Below are 18,238 nucleotides of genomic sequence, written 5' to 3' on the forward strand. Positions count from 1 at the left end.
ATTAAGGACTGTTTGTAAATCATTTGTTTTGCCAGCAATTTTAAAAAGTTGAGTTGTTTGGGTTTTTTTGTTTGTGTACTGTGGGATTTTTTTAAAAAAGGTACCATCCTTGGAGAGAGTGGAAGTCTTTTTCTAATTTTTTTTTTTTTTTCCCATTTCTCAATCCATTCATTGCTGGTTGTCTGGTTGCTGAATTCACAGTGATGTTTTGTGGAAAACACGGAATGATTTTTAACTTTTTTTTTCCTCCTTTTTCTTTTTATAACTCCCTTTTCAGAATTCCCCACTGTACCAATATCTGCAGGATTTGGGACACACAGATTTTGAAGTATGTTCCTCGGTGTCACAGAAGGCCGAGCAATGTGCAGCAGCAGAAAGCCAAAGGGAGCAGACTGTGCGTGCTGCCCAGAAGGTGAGCACTCTCCTGTTGCTGAGTATTTATCTTCTCACAAGAGAACTGCATTGCTTCACAAGTAGGAGAAATCAGAACAGAGAGAAATCGCTTCCTGTATTTAAAAAAAAAACAAAGACAAAACCCCCCAGACAACAACCCATTATCATATCTTGAACTCGTGGTTAATCAGTATAGTTTGGAGTGTTTCTTTGCACTTATGCAAGCTAGGGAAGCAAGAAGTTTTGATAAATAATTTTTAGAGTGTTGAAAATTATCTTATATAGTGGATCTTATTATTTTAGCTTAGCATGACATTCTGGGAATAGAACCTGTAATTTTCTAGAAGAGAATATTTATAGTTTCCAGACCTTTCCAGGCAATCAGTTGCTAAGTATAGCTTTGTCTGTGACAAAACATATTAAGAAAGAGGATTTCTGGGAAGTAGAAATGCAATAACTAATCTGAATGAGATAGTTGATGTGGATAGCTATTGCATTTCTAATAATGATTGCTTCTATCGCTGCTCACAAAGCAAAGCAGAATTTAAATCAGGATTCAGTTCACAATTTTCTTTATTTTGAGCTCCCTTTAAAAGTATTCATGGAGATATTAGGTCTACCACTTTTGCTTTTCGGAATTGTCAACTGGCACTCATCATAACCCTCAAGAAACCAGCTGAAAATAAGTTTTCTCTTTAAAGCTAATGGCTGTCTTGTGGTATGGTTACACTGAAGATACCTATTCTGACTTAGGCTAGGAAGACTTTGATTAAGTATTTATTAAATGTTAACATTTGTTCACTGTTAATTTAAAAATAGGATGGCATTTCATTGGTTGATACTCTGTTGATTACTATGAAGTAATGCATGGATTGTCACTACATTATTTTGCATAGTTACTTTTGTGGCAGTCAGAAAATCAGTATGATACTGTGTTTGTGTATGTAATTTCCACTGAATTTTATACAAAAGTGCTGGGGGGTTAAGAATCTCAAACGTATTAAGATGCACCGCTTTTAAAAACCTCAGGTATTCTGGTTTTTTCCCCTCCCTTCCCCTCAAGCCCTTTACACTTCATTTTATTGTGTTGCCAGCAATTCCTTCAGTATGGTGTCAGATGTAGAAGTAATTCTTCATGGTTTGCCTTGCAACTTGAAGGGAGTGGGTGTGTGAAATCGGGCTGTCCATTCCTTACAAACACTAGGTGTTGTTCACATTGTCTCATCTCTGTCTAGACAAGGATACATAGTGGAAATGAGGAAGAAACCTGTGTGTAATTCTTAGTGATAAATTGTCATAGGTTCTTCCTGCTGTAGTTCCAGTACCAGCTGGAAGAGTTAACACTTTCCTTTTGTAATTTGATGTCAGAAAGTCTGTTTTTGTCATTTGATTTCTGCATCCCATTTTGTTAGGGTGTCTCAATAGGAAAGAAAATGAGGGAGAGGCAGCTGGCCACAGATTTAGAAAAATAGACTGAATCTAGGAGGATCTGAGGCTTTGTTGCAACTTTTTTGTGACATACAGACAAATAATTTGCATTCCTATCCAGTAATTTCCTCAGTTTTACATGAGACTGTTACCATTTCCCTTCTCTTGGCCTTCACTGGCCTAGTCTACTGAAATGATAAAATGTCTGGAAAATAAATGGTTTCTGACTTCTAAGTATGTACCTACCCACAGTTCTAACACACAATGATCTTCCTTGAGGCTTGATGTAACCATGATTACAGGGAGCAGATGCTGTTCCACACTGAGTGATTCCCAGTATGTGTATATCACTTTCCTTCTGTTCTGAAAGTCAAGTTTCCAAATGCCTTAAACACTTTATTGAAATAAAAATGTTAAAGCTGGAGTATTGCGTTCTCTTTGAGTTGTTTCCTCCTTTTACGTTCAGTCAAGCTGGAACCCTGTGCATCTGAAAGCAGGTGACATACAGCAGGAATTTGACATGGCAGCGGTCTACTTTGGGATCTTCATGGACTGAAAAAAAAAATCTGGGAAGAAAAAGAGGTTCCTAGTGACTGATACAAATATTTCTGTTGTGTCTAGCTGTCCTGGCAAGCAGAGCATGTGGTTCAGGCATAAGGAAAGGCAGAGGCACAATACTTCTCAGGTTGTGTGGTTTTGGTGGTGGTTTTTTGGCAGTTTTTTTGATTGGAATATGGTCTTAATGAACATTGAATTAAAAAGCTGTAGAGGTGTTCCAAGGTTCTGTTCTGGGGGATGATGAAATGCTAAGCTCCCATCTGAGGTATTCGGGTGAAGTGATTTAGCATAGTAATTGTAGATGCTGTGTTCCTGGCTGTGCCAGTCTGTGGAGAAATTTACAGCTAAAGTCCTGGTCTCATGATCACTTGATACTCAAAAGCACTGCTAGTTAGAGCTCCTAGACTTGTTTTCTGGAGTTAAATCCTTTTTGGGTGATTCTGCTTGATCTGTGCAGAATTTTCACTTCCCATTTACATCTTTTCTTTCTCAGCCATTTTCCTAGACTGCTGTGCATATCTGAATGTTTAAATTGATTATACTCTCACACCTTGTCCCACCTTAGATATGATGCTGTTTTGTCATTGGAACAGAGCTGGTGCTGGAGGCAGCTTCTGAGGATTGTGTTGGGGCTAGCCCTCAGTAGCTGTGCAGGTGCCCTGATGTGGGATGGCAGAGGGACCAGCCTTTGTCTAGGGCTCCTGCCTTATTAATGTAAGGTATTCAATTGCATTGAATTACCATTGTCTTCTTCTGAAGAATTTCTCTACAAAAGAGAAATTGCCCTTAGAATTCTTTTTTAGATTCAAATTAATTTACCTAAAATGTACATATATTATGCTAATTTTTAATGTATGCAATTTTAGGAGTTATGCATCTTTGTTATTTAGTTTACAGAGAGTTTGACTGAGTGTTGTTCTAAAGCTGTAAGAATATTCCAGAAGCATTGGCACCATGACCTGACTTGTGTGTTGGTGAAAGTAGTTTTACTTGTCAGTAACACTCCCAATGGGAATGCAAACTGTGAGACACTATTCCAAGGATGTGAATAATTCAGTGTGCTGCTGTACTCTGTTGGGTCACAGCCCGAGACAGTGGGTTGTCTTGGTTTGTATTTTCAAGCACTGACTTGCCTGTTGAGTGTTTATGCAAGCTCAGATCTTTATTTTTAAACTAAACCATGGAGAATAAACTAAAAGACAGCTTATGTAGCACACTAGGGTTTTGGTTTTTTTTCAGTAACTCCAGTCTAGTTTAGTAAGCTGGTAGCAGTTTAAAACTATTTTTGGTGTAGCTTTAAACATTCATTATAAAAATCCAAATACTTACAAAAGCTAAGCAGTTGAAAATGATAGGATTCATATTCTTAAATTAAATGGATGACTCTTTCTGTATCCTGTTTTCAATGTACAGGGAAAAATACTTTTCAGTGAAATACCTGTCTGAAATTCAAATGCAGAGCACGACCTTTGTTAATTTAATTTCAATTTTCTACAAATTGTAATTAGAAAATTTTATTTCCTTTTGCACCGCTCCGCAAGAAACTTGAAGGATAATCTAGTGCTGCAGTTAGTGACATTCTGATTGATGTCATTGCCCTTGAGCAACATCAACATACAATCCCTTGGATTTATTCCATAGTCTTAAGTGTGAATTGCTGGGGTAGCTCCTCCTAACAGGCCACAATGATGTCAGTGTTTCGGGAAGAGCTATCATTATGAGATCCCTGTTACTGGTTTACCTCTTCGCTGACCTGAAAACACTCCCTTGTGGCAGGGATCTCAAAATCTAACCGTACACAGAAAGATGAGACATTTGCAAAGGAAAGCTTGAGATAGATTACTTAAATGGGCGCCAAAATAAGTTATTTCAAAAACTGTGGAAGCACGAGGGCTTTGGGGTGACAGTTCCTTACATTAAGGCTGTTCTGCCCTGGCTTGCTGCACCAGACTGGTTACACTGCCTTTCAGAAGGCTGTCAGGCAGGTCACAGGTTAACTACAAAACTCTGAGCTCCTGTTGTTTGGGTTCGTTCTTCTATCTCCCACCTTGTAGCTGGGGGAAAACCAAGAGAAAAACAAACAAGAGGGGAATAAAAAACAAAAAACAACCCAAAGAAGAGGGAGAAACAGAAGCTGTCACCTTTTATACATTGAGCTGTTACAATCTGTATGGGGTTTTGTTTTATTATTTTGAAATAGTATGCCACAAAATGTAAGCACTTTACAATTAATTCCTTTTTTGGCATACATTTTATTTGGTTGTGTTACCTGTCACCAGTCTGAAGATTAAGCTAGGGCCTCAGAATTCATGAAATATATATAAGTAAATATTTTGAAAAATATTTCCTGTCAGTTCAGTCAGAGGAAAGTAGATAGAATGGTGTGTCAAAAGCTGCTATTTTTTTGTTCATTGAATGGCTGCAGACCGAAGCAAAACCATGCATCTATTCGGTTAAAGTCTGTCATGCATCTTGTTTTAGGAAGACACTTGAGTACAATGTGGGATGACTGAGAGGGAGTCCCTCTGTTAGTGGCATCTGAAGTTATGTTTACAGCTCAGACAAAAGTGTGGATTTGGGCTGCGTGGGAAGCAGCACAGAGGCAAAGTACCTGGTGGCACACACGGTGGTGTGGACAGGGAGTTTCTGGGGCATTTCTTCTTCTTACTATCACTCTCCCTGGCTCTGCTTACAACTCTTCTGGAGCCTTGTGCTCAAGCTGCAGTGGCCTGCTGAGGAGAGTTTGTCCCTATTCTGGTCTTTCACTTTACTAAAGCCTGTCAATCATTGAACCTCTGGGTTTTTATCCCCCAGGAGAGAGAAAATCTTTCATACCAATGTAGTAGCTGCCAGCTTGAGATCAATCTAATCTTAGCTGGAGTTATTTTTAAGAGAACAACATAATCTATTATGCTTCAAATAGGTGGGGTTACTGAAGGCTTTATTCTCTTGTTCATAAGCAAACTGACGGGAAGCAGATGTTCTCTTAGTGTACTCTGAAGTTAGGCCAGACACAGTAAGTGAAACTTCCTTACAGGTACTTGAGGCTGAGTTAACAAGAAAATCAAATGCAGACAGGCTTTGTCTGATGTTATTTATTTAATTTTGGCTTTGAGTTTTGTTTTTGTTTTTTAATTGGAGTAATTTCTGTTCCTTTCAGCAAGGCATCCTGTCAAAACCAGTTGAATTTTTTAGAAGCTGGTTTCCTTTTCCACAATATAAGAAAAACAATGACATACTTCACCGACTGGTAAGTGATCACTTTTTTTATTTTTCCATTTCCTTTCCTAATCCACAGGTCTTCCTCTCCTCTATATCTCATCCTCTGAACAACATCTTTTGTCTGTATTGTTGGTTTTGGCTCTAAGAGTATTACTTATTCTTTAGATAATACTAATTCTGGCTTTCAGTTACTGTGCCAAAGTGGTCACAAAAGGACAGGAGCAGTATCAGTAGCCAGAACATTTGAAGATGTTCAAAATGTGGAAGATAATAAAATATGTCAGAAATTAAAGAAATTCTTGAAAGCTGAAATGTGTTTAATTGCAGTGTATGTACCCCTTTGGTGGGAGGCAGTGGGGAGATGCTGACTGAGAAATTCCACGTGTCTTGTAGAGACTACCTAAGACAGAAGGTTCTAGAGCTTCGGCTGTGTATTGCTTCACCTTCTGTTTCAGCTTGTTAGCTCAGGCACAACACCACCACAGTGCAGCTGTACTGGCCCTGGACCCGTCCTCGCCTCTGTGTTTCGACACTGCTCTCGACAGGGCTTCTGCTATTGTGAAAGGCAAAGCAAACTTCGCTCTTTCTCTGCAGCACTGCTTTCCAGTCTGGGCTTGTCTCAGATCTGCTTTAACTTGTACTCTTCACACTCCTAGTATGGCTTGCAAATGTCACTTTAGTCAGGCTGTTCCAGAATCTAGAATTTTGATTTATTTTCTCTGCTATGATGTAGGGATGATGTCTTCAAATGGAGCTTCAAAGGAAAATGTTGAGCAACATGAGAAGTTAGAATTTTCCATTTCTCACAGAGTTCTGCTGTATCTCAGTTCTCCTTTATCTCAGGGGGACAAAATTTCCTCTGAAAATCTCTCATTAGTGTTTTTTGATTTTTGATTGATTTTTTTTTCTTCCTCTCTCTTCCCCTATTGAGGGTATTATCTTAACAGCAATTTTTAGCCCTACTTTCTTGAGATGAAGGCACAACCAAAGAACATGGAAAACATGTTTGTCCTGCTGCATACTGCAGTACAGTACTGAAGTGACACAGGATGCATCGGAGGAGGGCAGAGTTTCCTCTTGCACACAGTCCTCAAACAAATGTTTTCCATTAAAAGTAGAATGAAAGTTATCTAAGGTGACATCTGTGCATGGAATTAAATTTCTAAACTATCTATCTTATGGTTTCATAAAGCATCTCATTCTGTCAGTGACAGAATGAAACAGATCTTGTACTGTGAAATGTCACGCTGGTGTTAAAAGCTTCTATTAGAGACTTCAGAAATAGTCTCTTTTCTCTCCTGTAATTAGCTAGATGCAGGGATGCACATGTTCAGTGTTTGTTGGGTTTTGTTATGACATTCTTAACTTGAAGTGATTATGGTTTGGTGCAGTATGCAAATGAAAATTGCAGGGGGCTTCTCTGATGGCTGTATTGGTCTTCATGAGCTACGTATTTGTCTTGAAGAGCTCTAGTTGGGGAAAAAGTAGCAAATGCTTAGGCATCAAATTCTCAATAAAGTAACTCCCTAAAGTTTGCCTGAGGTCTAGCAGGTGTGAGGTCCTTCGGAGCCCTATGCTGTTTCATGTTTGAATGGAGTTCCCGGGGGAAAGATACAGAATCCTGCAGGAGGGTACTCCACTGCCTTGGCTTGGGGCTTCGATCCAGTACACTGACCCTACTGGTATTAAGTGTCCACAAGTGACTTTTTGTTGACTAATTAGAATGTCTCTCTTCCTCTCTCAAAGTCTTTTTTTGTTTGTTAATGATATAAATGATGTCATGACATTTTTTTAAAAAGTATTTTCTGTTTGTTTTTTTTTAATGATCTTCTAACAAATTCAGTACCTCTCTTATTCTTATGCAAATATATTGGCATACTCTGTGGCCTGTTTCCAGTTATTGTTATTATCTAGGTCAGGTCACGAAGTCAGTGTGATACATCCTGCAAGCCTGAACTGTTAGGTAGTGTGAGGGCTTTTAAAGTTAAACCATTTTAATTACAAAAGTAGCTACTTGTGATATATCTGAAACATTCCTGTGCTCTGGAAACAGATTGTTGTCAGTAAAGTGTAGAGTGTGTGGGTGTTCTCTTTGTTCTGCCAACTTAATTTTAAGAATTTGCATATTCTTTACTAATGCCTGTTTTTTCTCCTGCCCATTTGTATGTGGTAAGGATGTTGGATTTCGATTTGACACTCTCCGTGCCATCCTGCAACAGGAAGTTCTGCTGCAGGAGGATGTGGAACTGATTGAATTCCTTGACCCCAGTATCCTGTCTGCAGGGCAGTGTAAGCAACAGGAAAACAGACAGCTTCCAACACTACGCTCCCTAGCAACTCCTAATATTTGGTATTGTATTGAGGATATTTACCATTATAGTCACTGAAAAACAAGCAAAAAATATATTGTGCATTCTTGATATAAAATGCAACATTAAAGTAACTATATTTTTTTCTCATGTCCTTGGGTCTTTATTCTACTAATCCTCAGATTTTTGTATAAGCATGGTTTTTTTCATAAGGCTTTTTATTGAAAGAATGAATTTTCATCTGAGGTAACTACATGAACATGAATGAATACTCCCTAACTAATATATTCTATAAGGAAGAGCTAATAGTTGATTAATTCATTAATTTCTGAAAATGTATAGAGGTGATTTTGATAATGAGACATGATGTGAAGACTGAATTGAAGAGGGTTTATTTTGGTGTGGTCTTTATAAAATATATTATGGGTGGGGGGAGGTGAGGTGGGATGTGCAATTAATTTTCAAACATAGACTGTCAGAAGAATAAACTACAGAATATTTCATTAAGATACATTGAAGTCAGAAGAGTCTTGTGGAATTTACTCAAGAATACTGAAGGAGCTGATTGCAGCAGTATCTGAACAACTACCACCTGTATTTAAATAATAACAGTAGCAGTGGTTGTTCTGACAGTGTCTTGCTTGAAATGTGGTAATCAGTAGAAAAAAAAATCACATAATATGGGCCAGTGCTATTTTCTCATATATACACTAAAATTATTATAGATTCATACCTCAGCTGTTTAAGTTATGTCATTATTGATGCTCTCTGTCAAACAAGAGAACTTTTGAACCAGATTTTTCTAGTCCTAGCATTATTCAGTTTCTTTTACTTTTATCTGATAAAGTACACTTAGAAAATTTGTGAATGTTGTTCACCTTCCAGATGACGCTAAGTTTGTGTTTTCGTAGACCGGGGTTCAACAGTAGCTTGGTGAAATGCCTTGAAAACGATAGAAAATCCATTAAAGACAAAAGTTGAATGCTACACTTGGGAAGGAAAAGTTGAGTTAATAAACATCAAGTGGTGAATAATTGGGTATGCAGTACTGCTCCAGGAAAGGATCTACATATCTCTGGGATGGAATAGTGTTATGATATCTAAAAGGTGGTGATCAGTCATCATTTGTTCAGTTCAGAAAAGGGAAGGATATGAGGAAGAACAGTGCAATTAATATGCCAGTGATTCAAATTGGGACTTGGAGGAAATCTTTTGAACTCTAAGGATACTTAGGGGTTGGAATAGCCATAGAATGGGTTGTGGAGTTTCCATTTTCATCTTTGGTCTGTTCATGATGATCTGGGTTAACCAACCAGGAGCTTAAAATGAACAAAGTGAGCTGTTAAATCCCTTCTAGTCTTTCATTGTTGTGATTTGATTTATTTTATTTGTGGGACTTTATTTTTTAATGTACCAAGGAAGTTAAAGACTGTGTGTCTGTCTCTTTTAGAGGTAGTTACATACTTGCAGTATTTTAATGGACCTTACTGAAACCTCTCAGTAGCCAGTAGCCCTAAAGAGTTAACACTTGTAAAGATGGTTGAAATTTGACTACAAAACCAGCCAGGAAATAGAAACCCAGAGTTTGTGCCTTATTTTAGAAATGAAAAAATACTTTATGTGAATACTTCCAAACCTACACAGCTTTAAGGGATGAAGGAAAAAAATGTTTTTCATTGAAAACATTCTGGAAAAGTATAGTTGTAATGCACCTTGAAGCTGGTATCCCATCCATCTCTCTGAAGATTGTGATTATTTTACAAAACCATGTAATAATGTGTATGAAATGCAGTGTATTTTCTAGTAGTTACTTATTTATGTTGTATTTTTATAGATGAAACTAACAACTTTAGAAGCTTTTAGATGTCTTTGAGAAATAACCGAGATACTAGGAACTCTGTTCTTTAAGGATTTCCAAAAGGTGCCAAATTATTTTAAGTGAATATGCAAGCCATCTTTATAAAATTGTGTTAGAAACTAGTGGTGCATTGGTGTCCAAATTAAATGAGTCAGACTCTAGAAAAAAACACAGCTGGCAGTAACTGAAGGATTTGCTACCAAAAGAAACATGCCCTTCCGTACTGCACTCTTGAACTTGGAAGTACAGATACTACACTACCTAAACGCCCTGGCTTAAAATGCTGAGTTGTCAGTTTTGTTTTTTTTTTTTTTTTTAAATCTTCTTTTCTATGTTTTTTTAAGTCATATGTATAAGAGAAACTGACGTTTCAAAGTGGTACATTACTCTCCTATTCGTGCTGTAAAAAAGCCGAAGAAAGGTTTCCTTAGAGTGTACCAGCCAAGTAATATCATGTACATTTTCATCTAAACCTGTCTCAAGGAGTTTTCAGTGTTTAGAGCTCCCTTCAGGTACTACATAAAAGCCCCACAATAGATGTTATAATCTCAATTGTAATTGGTAATTTTCCCGCTTGTTTGCCCTCAGTAACGTGTGGCTGGTGGTACTGTGTGTGCTTGCAGGGATGTCTCGCTGTTCCTTGCCTTTGTAAGTGCACTGCTTATGTTTCCTTCGCGGTGGACGGAAGCATCATGGCTGCTGTGCGGACCGGCGCTGCTGCTCTATGCAGCCTTTAGAGTGTGGGGCACCTGGAGGACGGCCCAGCTGCAAATGTCCCTGCGAAAGTACTGTATCCAGCTGGAAGAAACAGTGGCAAATAGCCGAGCCTTTACTAACCTCGTCAGAAAAGCTCTGCGACTGATTCAAGAGACTGAAGTGATTTCCAGAGGATTTACCCTGTGAGTCTGTATTTCACTTTATTTAATACACAGATCCATTCAAACCAGCTGTCGTCTAAAATTGTCTTGTTACAATGTCTCCCATAACAAGTGGAATTACTGAAAAACATAATGCTTCAAGGTTTTAATTTACATGAAATAGTATAATTACTATTCATACTAAAAGTATGTATTCCAGCAATTCTAACATCCCTGCATCCTGAAGGGGAATTAAGTCTCACAAAACTCATATGCCTTTGAATATCCTGTGTTGCTAGCAATGAAATATATGAACAAATGGACTTTGAACTAAGTTAACTATTTTGTAGAGTCATTTAGAGTGTTTTTTTAATCTTACATTACCAAATTGATGTAAATAAAACAATCTGCAAGTAGTCGCTTATATTTTAGAAAACAGGATTACATGAAAAGCATTGTATTTTTATATAACAAATATGTCTGAAGTAGTGAGAACTCAGTAATCGGCAAAAACCATCAAACATTATTTCCCACCTGAAGTAAAGTTAACATTAGTCTTTTTTCTTGCATAAAATTGTTGAAATATGTAGATTCTTAAATTATTTACTGTTGAATTTGCCTCTCTTCCACTTAAGGGATGCAAAAGTGTTTCTGATTATTTAGCTCTTGTAGTTATTTGATAAGTTCTGCTGATTTGCTCTTAAAGGACATCAAAAAGTGTTCAGTGTATGCAGTGATTCCAAAGCCAACAGGCCTGTTTCTGTGTACTCTCATTGCCATGAATGCTTTTGCATTGTAGCCACCTATGATGAACCCATATGTGTGCCAATTCCGCTTAAGGCTAAAGGAGGTGGGAAACACCAACACCTAAAATACAGTCAACTTCTTTCTGAAAAAACAAAACAAACCAAAACAAAGCAAAACCAAAAACAAAACAAAAACCCCACACAACAACAACAAAACAAACAAACAAAACCCACCAAAAGTTCCCTTGTGGGCAACAAGAACAAGACGTTTATCTGTGCCAGACCAACTATTCTACATTCAGACACATGTTCTTACGTGCAGGTGTGCAACTTTAGAGTTAAAATTCTGGATTTTTTTTTTTTTTTTTTAGCTAGAGATACCTTCAGTGTATTTCACTGAAGAAATGTTGCATTCTCCCTTTAGAATGCATAAGCATATCTTCAGTCTGCCTAACTATGTGGTTTTTGTTTTGGTCTGTATTTTTGCTGAAGAAGCATATATTTGAGCAACAAGCAGTCTTATCTTTGCAAAAGGGTTCTTAAAAGAAATTATTGTTCAGGCTTGTCCAAATTACAGATTAGAAAAACATTTGGATTTTTGCCTAAGTTTAAGCAAATGAACTTGTGGTCAATGTCTAAATTGCTGCTGCCTTGTTCTTTTACTACATATCTTAGATAACATTAACAAAAAACAGACTGGTCTTTAAGCTGATGTTTGATCTAATAGCTTCTTTACTTGAAACTTTGGCAAGATTTTCAAAAGACTTTGGTATATGGATGGAGTGGGAGAAGTCTGACCGTGCCAGCATCCTCACTGGAATAACTGTACAGTATAAAGAAGTCATTGCTGTACACGTTTTGGGTTGGTTTAGCCTAGGGGAAGTTCTAACTCGAGTGTCCTTTGCTGCATCCACATGTGCAGGAGGTGTTGCTGCACAGGGCAGTGTGAAATTCTTTGCTTTGGGTACCTCTTTGAGTACGATCCAAAATGCTAGTTTTCCCTTTTTTTTTTTTTTTTCCTAGAATTTTCTACAGTAAACCTCAGCAGAACAAAGTTTAGTATGTTCTCCTGTAGTAAAGGTTATCAGAATCTTAGTGCTTTTTCAGAGAAAGCCTCATGGCAATTGAAATGGTTGCATTTGAAAAGTTACTGAGTATCCTTGTGTGTTATTTTACATCTTTGAAGGAATGAGACTTCAATCAGGTACAACATCCTGGTCAGTGATACATATGCAGCTGTTTTAAGGTACTGCGACCTCAGCATAGTTTGGCCTGTGCATTGACCATGTCATGAGTAGAAAGGTACTGAGGCTGTCATTTAAATAGCACCAAGTTCAGACTTTGACTGGTTGTACTTAGCTGAACTCTGACAGGACAAGTCCAGGTCTGCAAGCTTTGGCCTGGAGTTCCTTGTGCTCCACTGTTGGTTTTCCTCCCCATGACACCATCCATTGCTGTTCTCATAGGCTAATTTACACATCCATTGAAATATCTATGGCTTTGCTTTCTTCTACCCTATCTTCCCCTTACTAATTGATACTGGACTGTGTCTGTAAGTGGTAGATTATTACTGATGAGGTTTTGGTCAGTTCTCTATAGGTTAAGTGGTTTACTACTCTGTGATAGTGAGTGCTATACTCAAATAGATAGTCAAACATCCTTTTGCCTTCATTCCCCTCCCACCCAGTAAAATTGACTGCAGCCAAATAGATCAGGAACTAAGAACTTGAACAGGGAGCTTGGATTAGATGGCCTCCAGTGGTCCCTTTCAGTCTTAACTATTCTGTGATTCTGTCATCCTGTCTGGCTTCTCTTACATTAGCTGCTCTCAAAGACAACTTGATATTCTGATTCCATCATGGCCTTTGGAAGGGTTTAACTCTCTGGTGGAATTTCAGGTGTGTCTGCGTGGTACCAGCTCTGTGATGCAGAGATGGCCAAGACCTTACCCGGGTAGCCTGAATTACAGAAATTGTGGAGCAAAGGTAGGGCAGTACTCTACTCAGGCAGAAGGGCAGTATTTCTGTCTAATTGCTTCATTTGCAATTAGCCAAATGAAGCCTGGTCACAGGTTGCAGCCTGGAATTTCTGAGGGTAATGAAGTGTGCCCATTGTCTTGCACGTCATAAAGCAAGAACTGAGGGAATACATAATGAAAGGATGCAGCAGTAAGAAGCAAGTGTTTATTCCCTTGCTTGTCACCAAAATAATTAATTTCTTTTTACTGTATTTTAAACTAGAATTAATTGTGTGAGCTTAATACATCTATGGATCTATATTAGCATCTTTAGAGGACTGCAGTAATAGATTTTTATTAATGTGTTTATATAATCTTGTTAAAAGTTGAAAGCCAATTAAAAATTTGGCTTGTAAAATTAATGAAGAAATATTTTGTTCTATACAGTAAAATGGGTTTGGAGCTGTAGAAAAGGGGAAATTTACCCTTAGACTTTCTTTGCTTCTTGCTTCTTCTGCCTGATATGCAGAGCTGATAACATTTTGATAACATGTAAGTCCAATTAAAATACATAGAGGATAAGAGAGAGACTTTTTACAAGGATGTGTGGTGATAGGGCAAGGGGGAATGGCTTTAAACTGAAATAGGGCAGGTTTAGATTAGATGTTAGGACAAAAATTCTTGACTCTGAGCGTGGTGGGACACAGGAACAGATTGTTCAGAGAAGTGGTGACTTACCCATCCCTGGAAGTGTTCAGGATCAGGCTGGGTGGGGCTTTGAGGAGCCTGGTGGAAGATGTCCTTGCCCATAGCAGGGGGTTTGGAATTAGAGCATCTTCATGTTCCCTTCCAACCCCAACCATTCTGTGATTCTGTGAAGATAAATGAAACACTAGAAATTTAGGGATATGTCATGTCTGACAGAAAGGCATAATAGATTCTACTAATCTTAATTAGTAGAACAAGGAAGAATTTTTTTATAAAAAGCACTGAAACAATCCTTTCCAGAAGGAAAGCAAATTGTTTTGCTGAATACTGGCAGTACATGCTGTACATGAGTTATGCTATATTTGTTCTCTATAGGAGTTGGAAAAGTCTCCATTGCTGTATTAGAACATAGATCTCTGTCTCTTTTTTATGGTAGAAGAATTCTGCTCCTTTTCTTTGAGCTTGCTTCTGACAATTCACATGGGCTTGGGTCTACAAACTGATGTTAGAGTTTATACATAAACACTTCCAGTTGTTACTTTCAAAAGCTAGGGAAAGGTTAGAGATTGGCATGTACTGCATTACAGGCTGTGTACCCTAGTGAGAGATACAGCAAAGCTAGCATTTTAAATTTACATTTAGAAATGGAAATGAACAGTTTGTTTTTATTTTTTTCAGATTTTAATGTAGTTTATGAGATGTTTTATAAACCATTTTAATAACACATAATTTAGAATGGTATGCAGATATTTTATATTTTATTTCAGCTAGCATATTCAATATATGGCAATATTTGGCATGAATCTGCTTGTGTTAATGGTGTTAAACATACTGATGTATGGTTCCAGCCTTGCTCACTGGGTGGACTGCTCTGGTTTTCATATTTGATACTGGAGGCCACAAGCTATTTCTCCTTCCAGTCAATGTGCACCACAGTCCAGCTAAGCACCTGGAGTAGGGCTGACATTTTCCCAGCAGCGTCAGTCTGCTGACTTGGTCAGCTTTTTAGTCAGATGGACTACAGAAATAGTTACCAATGCAGCAACCCACCTCAGGCTTACCAGATACCCTGTATGCTTTTCCCTTTTAAGTCACTGCACTGTGACCTGGGAAAGGTGCGAGCAAAAGCAGGCTTCCAGTCCCCAAACAATTAATCACAACCGATTGTCCTGTTGTCCAGAGTATGTTCATTCCTGAGTTGATTCTAGTAAAAGCAATCCCAGCAAGTAGAGTGTACCTAGGCTATTTCCAAAGTCTCAGCCACAGGTTTGACATGAGATTGTATATGAAGAGATACAGCTGGAGCTTTAAGTTCCACAGACCTGTTCAGTGTTCATCCAGTTAACAGTTCATTCTATGTCCAGATTAGGCGATTTCTTACAGTGCTAAATCCAATCCGAGTTTTATTCTAATAAGCAAATGGCATAGTTTCTTTTAAATGGTATATTCACCTAAATAGCCAGAAACAAAATGTATTTTCCAGTATGCTTGTGTGGCATATACATTTCATGTGTTTACCTGTCAAGGCTCTCACAAATACAGCTGCCATTCATTGCATGATGATAAAATCTATGTCTCTCTCAAATAATATTTCTCTTCACCTAGAAGACTTCCTGCATCAGGAAGGTTAAAAGAATATAGTGTTTTGTATTAAAAGCTATGTATAGGCACCTTTTTCTGCAAAAGTTATTGAAAGAATAGATTTGGATATAAAGAGGTATATGTTAATTAATGTTTATTAAAGCTTCCAAAGCTGACAGCGGGCTTGTAATAGTTTTGTATCCTGATTGAGATAATGTTATGGTATGTCTACCATTAATGTACAGTTTTGGAAAATTTTAGAGAAAATAAATGTGCTCAGGAGTTTTACCATGACTCAGATGAGAATAGATCAAGGCTCTTTACTGAGGAATCCTGGCTGCTGTCTGAAATTTTGATTAAATATATCATTGGTATGATATGGGGTTTTTTAGTCTCATAGTTACTGAGTGTTTGAAAAAGCTGTCTAAATAATGAAATAGGAAAACTGATGTACTGTTCTTTAAAAATACTTTAGGACATCTGTACAGTTGTATCACATTTTACTTTTCAAGTTTGCTTGACAGGGTCAGTGCCGCTTGCCCATTTAATAAAGCTGGACAGCATCCTATTCAGCACCTGATTGGCCTCCGGAAAGCTGTGTATCGATCCGTCAGAGCCAACTTCCGAGCTGCAAGACTGGCTACTCTATACATGCTGAAAAAATATCCTTTCTGTAAAAACCCACCAGCTCAGGTAGTCCATGTTGCCTACCTGCAGTTGAGACAATGTCAGGACGTCTACAAACATACAGTATCTAGTTACATATCTAAACAAAGGAAAGAAGAGGTAGCATAGTAAATTGGGGCTAGTGTTTGGTTTGGAACCTGCTTAAAATTTCCCTTTTTGTGTACTGTGCAGTGTGAGATAAGATTCAATACAAAACATTGTATCATTATTAACACCCATGCTTTGGGTGTGCTGATGATGTGTTTCAGAGCCCTTCAAGATTTTGTTTTGTAATTCCGCTTAGCCCAAAATATCCCTTGCACCCAAATATCCTCTTCTCTGATCATTATGGCCTTTCGTTCAACATCCCTGCATTCAGAGGTAAGTTGGTTTTCTCCTACCAAAATTAACGGCAGCAAATTAAGCTTTTGTGGTAATGTGTATCTCAAATATGTTAGAAGGAGATCAGTCTGATAAACCTGTGACAGAAAATTAAAAATTTTAGGTCACAGCTTTATTCATGGTGAATCAAATTGCACAAACTTGATATGTTATCATTCTCACTTCTATTCAGTAGAACTAGAAGTTCAGCAATATTTGCTTGTGGCTAGTGTACCCTCTTTTAGTTAGATAGCTGCCTTCAGTGAATACAGTTAAATAATTTTGCCCTAATTAAAATTTATTCCCATGTAAAAGAGAAAATATGCAGTCATATTTTAGCCTTATACCAGGCAGTTGTGTCAAACTTGGTAAAAAAATCATATTACTTACATTTGGTGTGGAGGGACAGTTGGGTACTAGCGAAACAACTTAGCATGTTCTTACATCATTCTTGCTCTGATTTGTTCATGTCAGCAAGAGTGTATTGCTAAAAATCATGGGAAAAAATGCCATAGAAAAGAGTATTTCTCTTTTAATTCAGAATCCAAGGTTATAGCAGGGTGCAATGGCTGAAAGCCTGAACTAGAAATTAGGCACTTTGGGTTAAGTATTTACAGGATGTCATGCACACCAGTTCAAAAGCTATCTGCACTGTCCTCCATTGAATTGTGTGGTAACTCAGGCAGTGCTTCCTTCACCGTGCTAGCTGCTTAATACTTTTATTCTTAAGAGCTTTGTGGGTTCTGCATCATGGGAATCTGATGTAATTCTGTACAAGCTGGATGGAGGAAATCTTGTAGCTTATGTTACTGGCTGGTGTTAATAATCTCATCCTCAGCTGATGCAGAATCTCCCTTGAACTATTTTGATAGGTAGGACCTGGGCATTGGACCGCATAAACTTAAAAAGCTTGAATTTTGATGTGAGGTGATGTTCTTTGCTGTCAAGGCATCAGTAGTGGTTTGGGGTTTTTTATTAGTGATAAAACCAGACATTGGATAGTAATATTTTAAATGGAGTGGTATCTTACGCCATTAGAATAGAATGCATATAAAATGCATTCCATGTCTTTGAGATACACTGAGCACAGGGAAATTCGCAAATTTCCTGTAGTAAATTTAGTAAAAACTTGTTCCTTCTCTGTAAAGGTTTAATTACTGCATCATGAACTGTTAGAATAACACATACCTTTAACGAGGGAGAGGGAAAGTTCATACAAGAAAACAAGTAAGCTAAACTAAAAGTAGTACCCTCTTGAGATTATAAAAGCCTAAATTGCCATGCTGAAAGGTCTGAGTAGAGACACTTGGGCATTTTTTAGTGCAATGTTTCTTCCTTGACCAGCCAGTTCATCACATGTTAAGCTCACCCCTGGTGAGCAGGTGAGAATTTTGTAGAACAGCTTGGATTTCCCAAGGATCCTGAGGCCCTCCTGTTAGGTCTTTAGATGAGAATGTGCTTTTGAAGACTAAATTATGAATGTTAAATTGTTACATACAGGGATACATTAGCATTCTTGTTTTTCTGTAGGAAAATAAGAGTGTCTAGCCAGGTAGAGGCTAGACTTTCACAGT

The 18,238-nt window shown here is 37.8% G+C and overlaps 1 protein-coding gene across 4 annotated transcripts in view; it reads left to right on the forward strand.

The window, feature by feature from the left end:
- The window catches only part of VEZT (vezatin, adherens junctions transmembrane protein), a 52,347-nt gene that overhangs the window by 12,648 nt on the left and 21,461 nt on the right, over positions 1-18,238 (forward strand). For 2 of the 4 annotated variants that reach the window (XM_040061162.1, XM_040061166.1), the window contains exons 2-6: positions 278-412; positions 5,540-5,629; positions 7,776-7,951; positions 10,392-10,667; positions 16,142-16,279. In XM_040061162.1, the coding sequence (XP_039917096.1) occupies positions 278-412; positions 5,540-5,629; positions 7,776-7,951; positions 10,392-10,667; positions 16,142-16,279 (815 nt within the window). Of the gene's footprint in view, positions 1-277; positions 413-5,539; positions 5,630-7,774; positions 7,952-10,391; positions 10,668-16,129; positions 16,280-18,238 lie in introns of those variants that run through there. The other 2 variants (XM_040061165.1, XM_040061163.2) reach the window with 2 other exon arrangements.

This window comes from Hirundo rustica, chromosome 4 (genome assembly GCF_015227805.2).
Source record: "Hirundo rustica isolate bHirRus1 chromosome 4, bHirRus1.pri.v3, whole genome shotgun sequence".
NCBI lineage: Eukaryota > Metazoa > Chordata > Aves > Passeriformes > Hirundinidae > Hirundo > Hirundo rustica.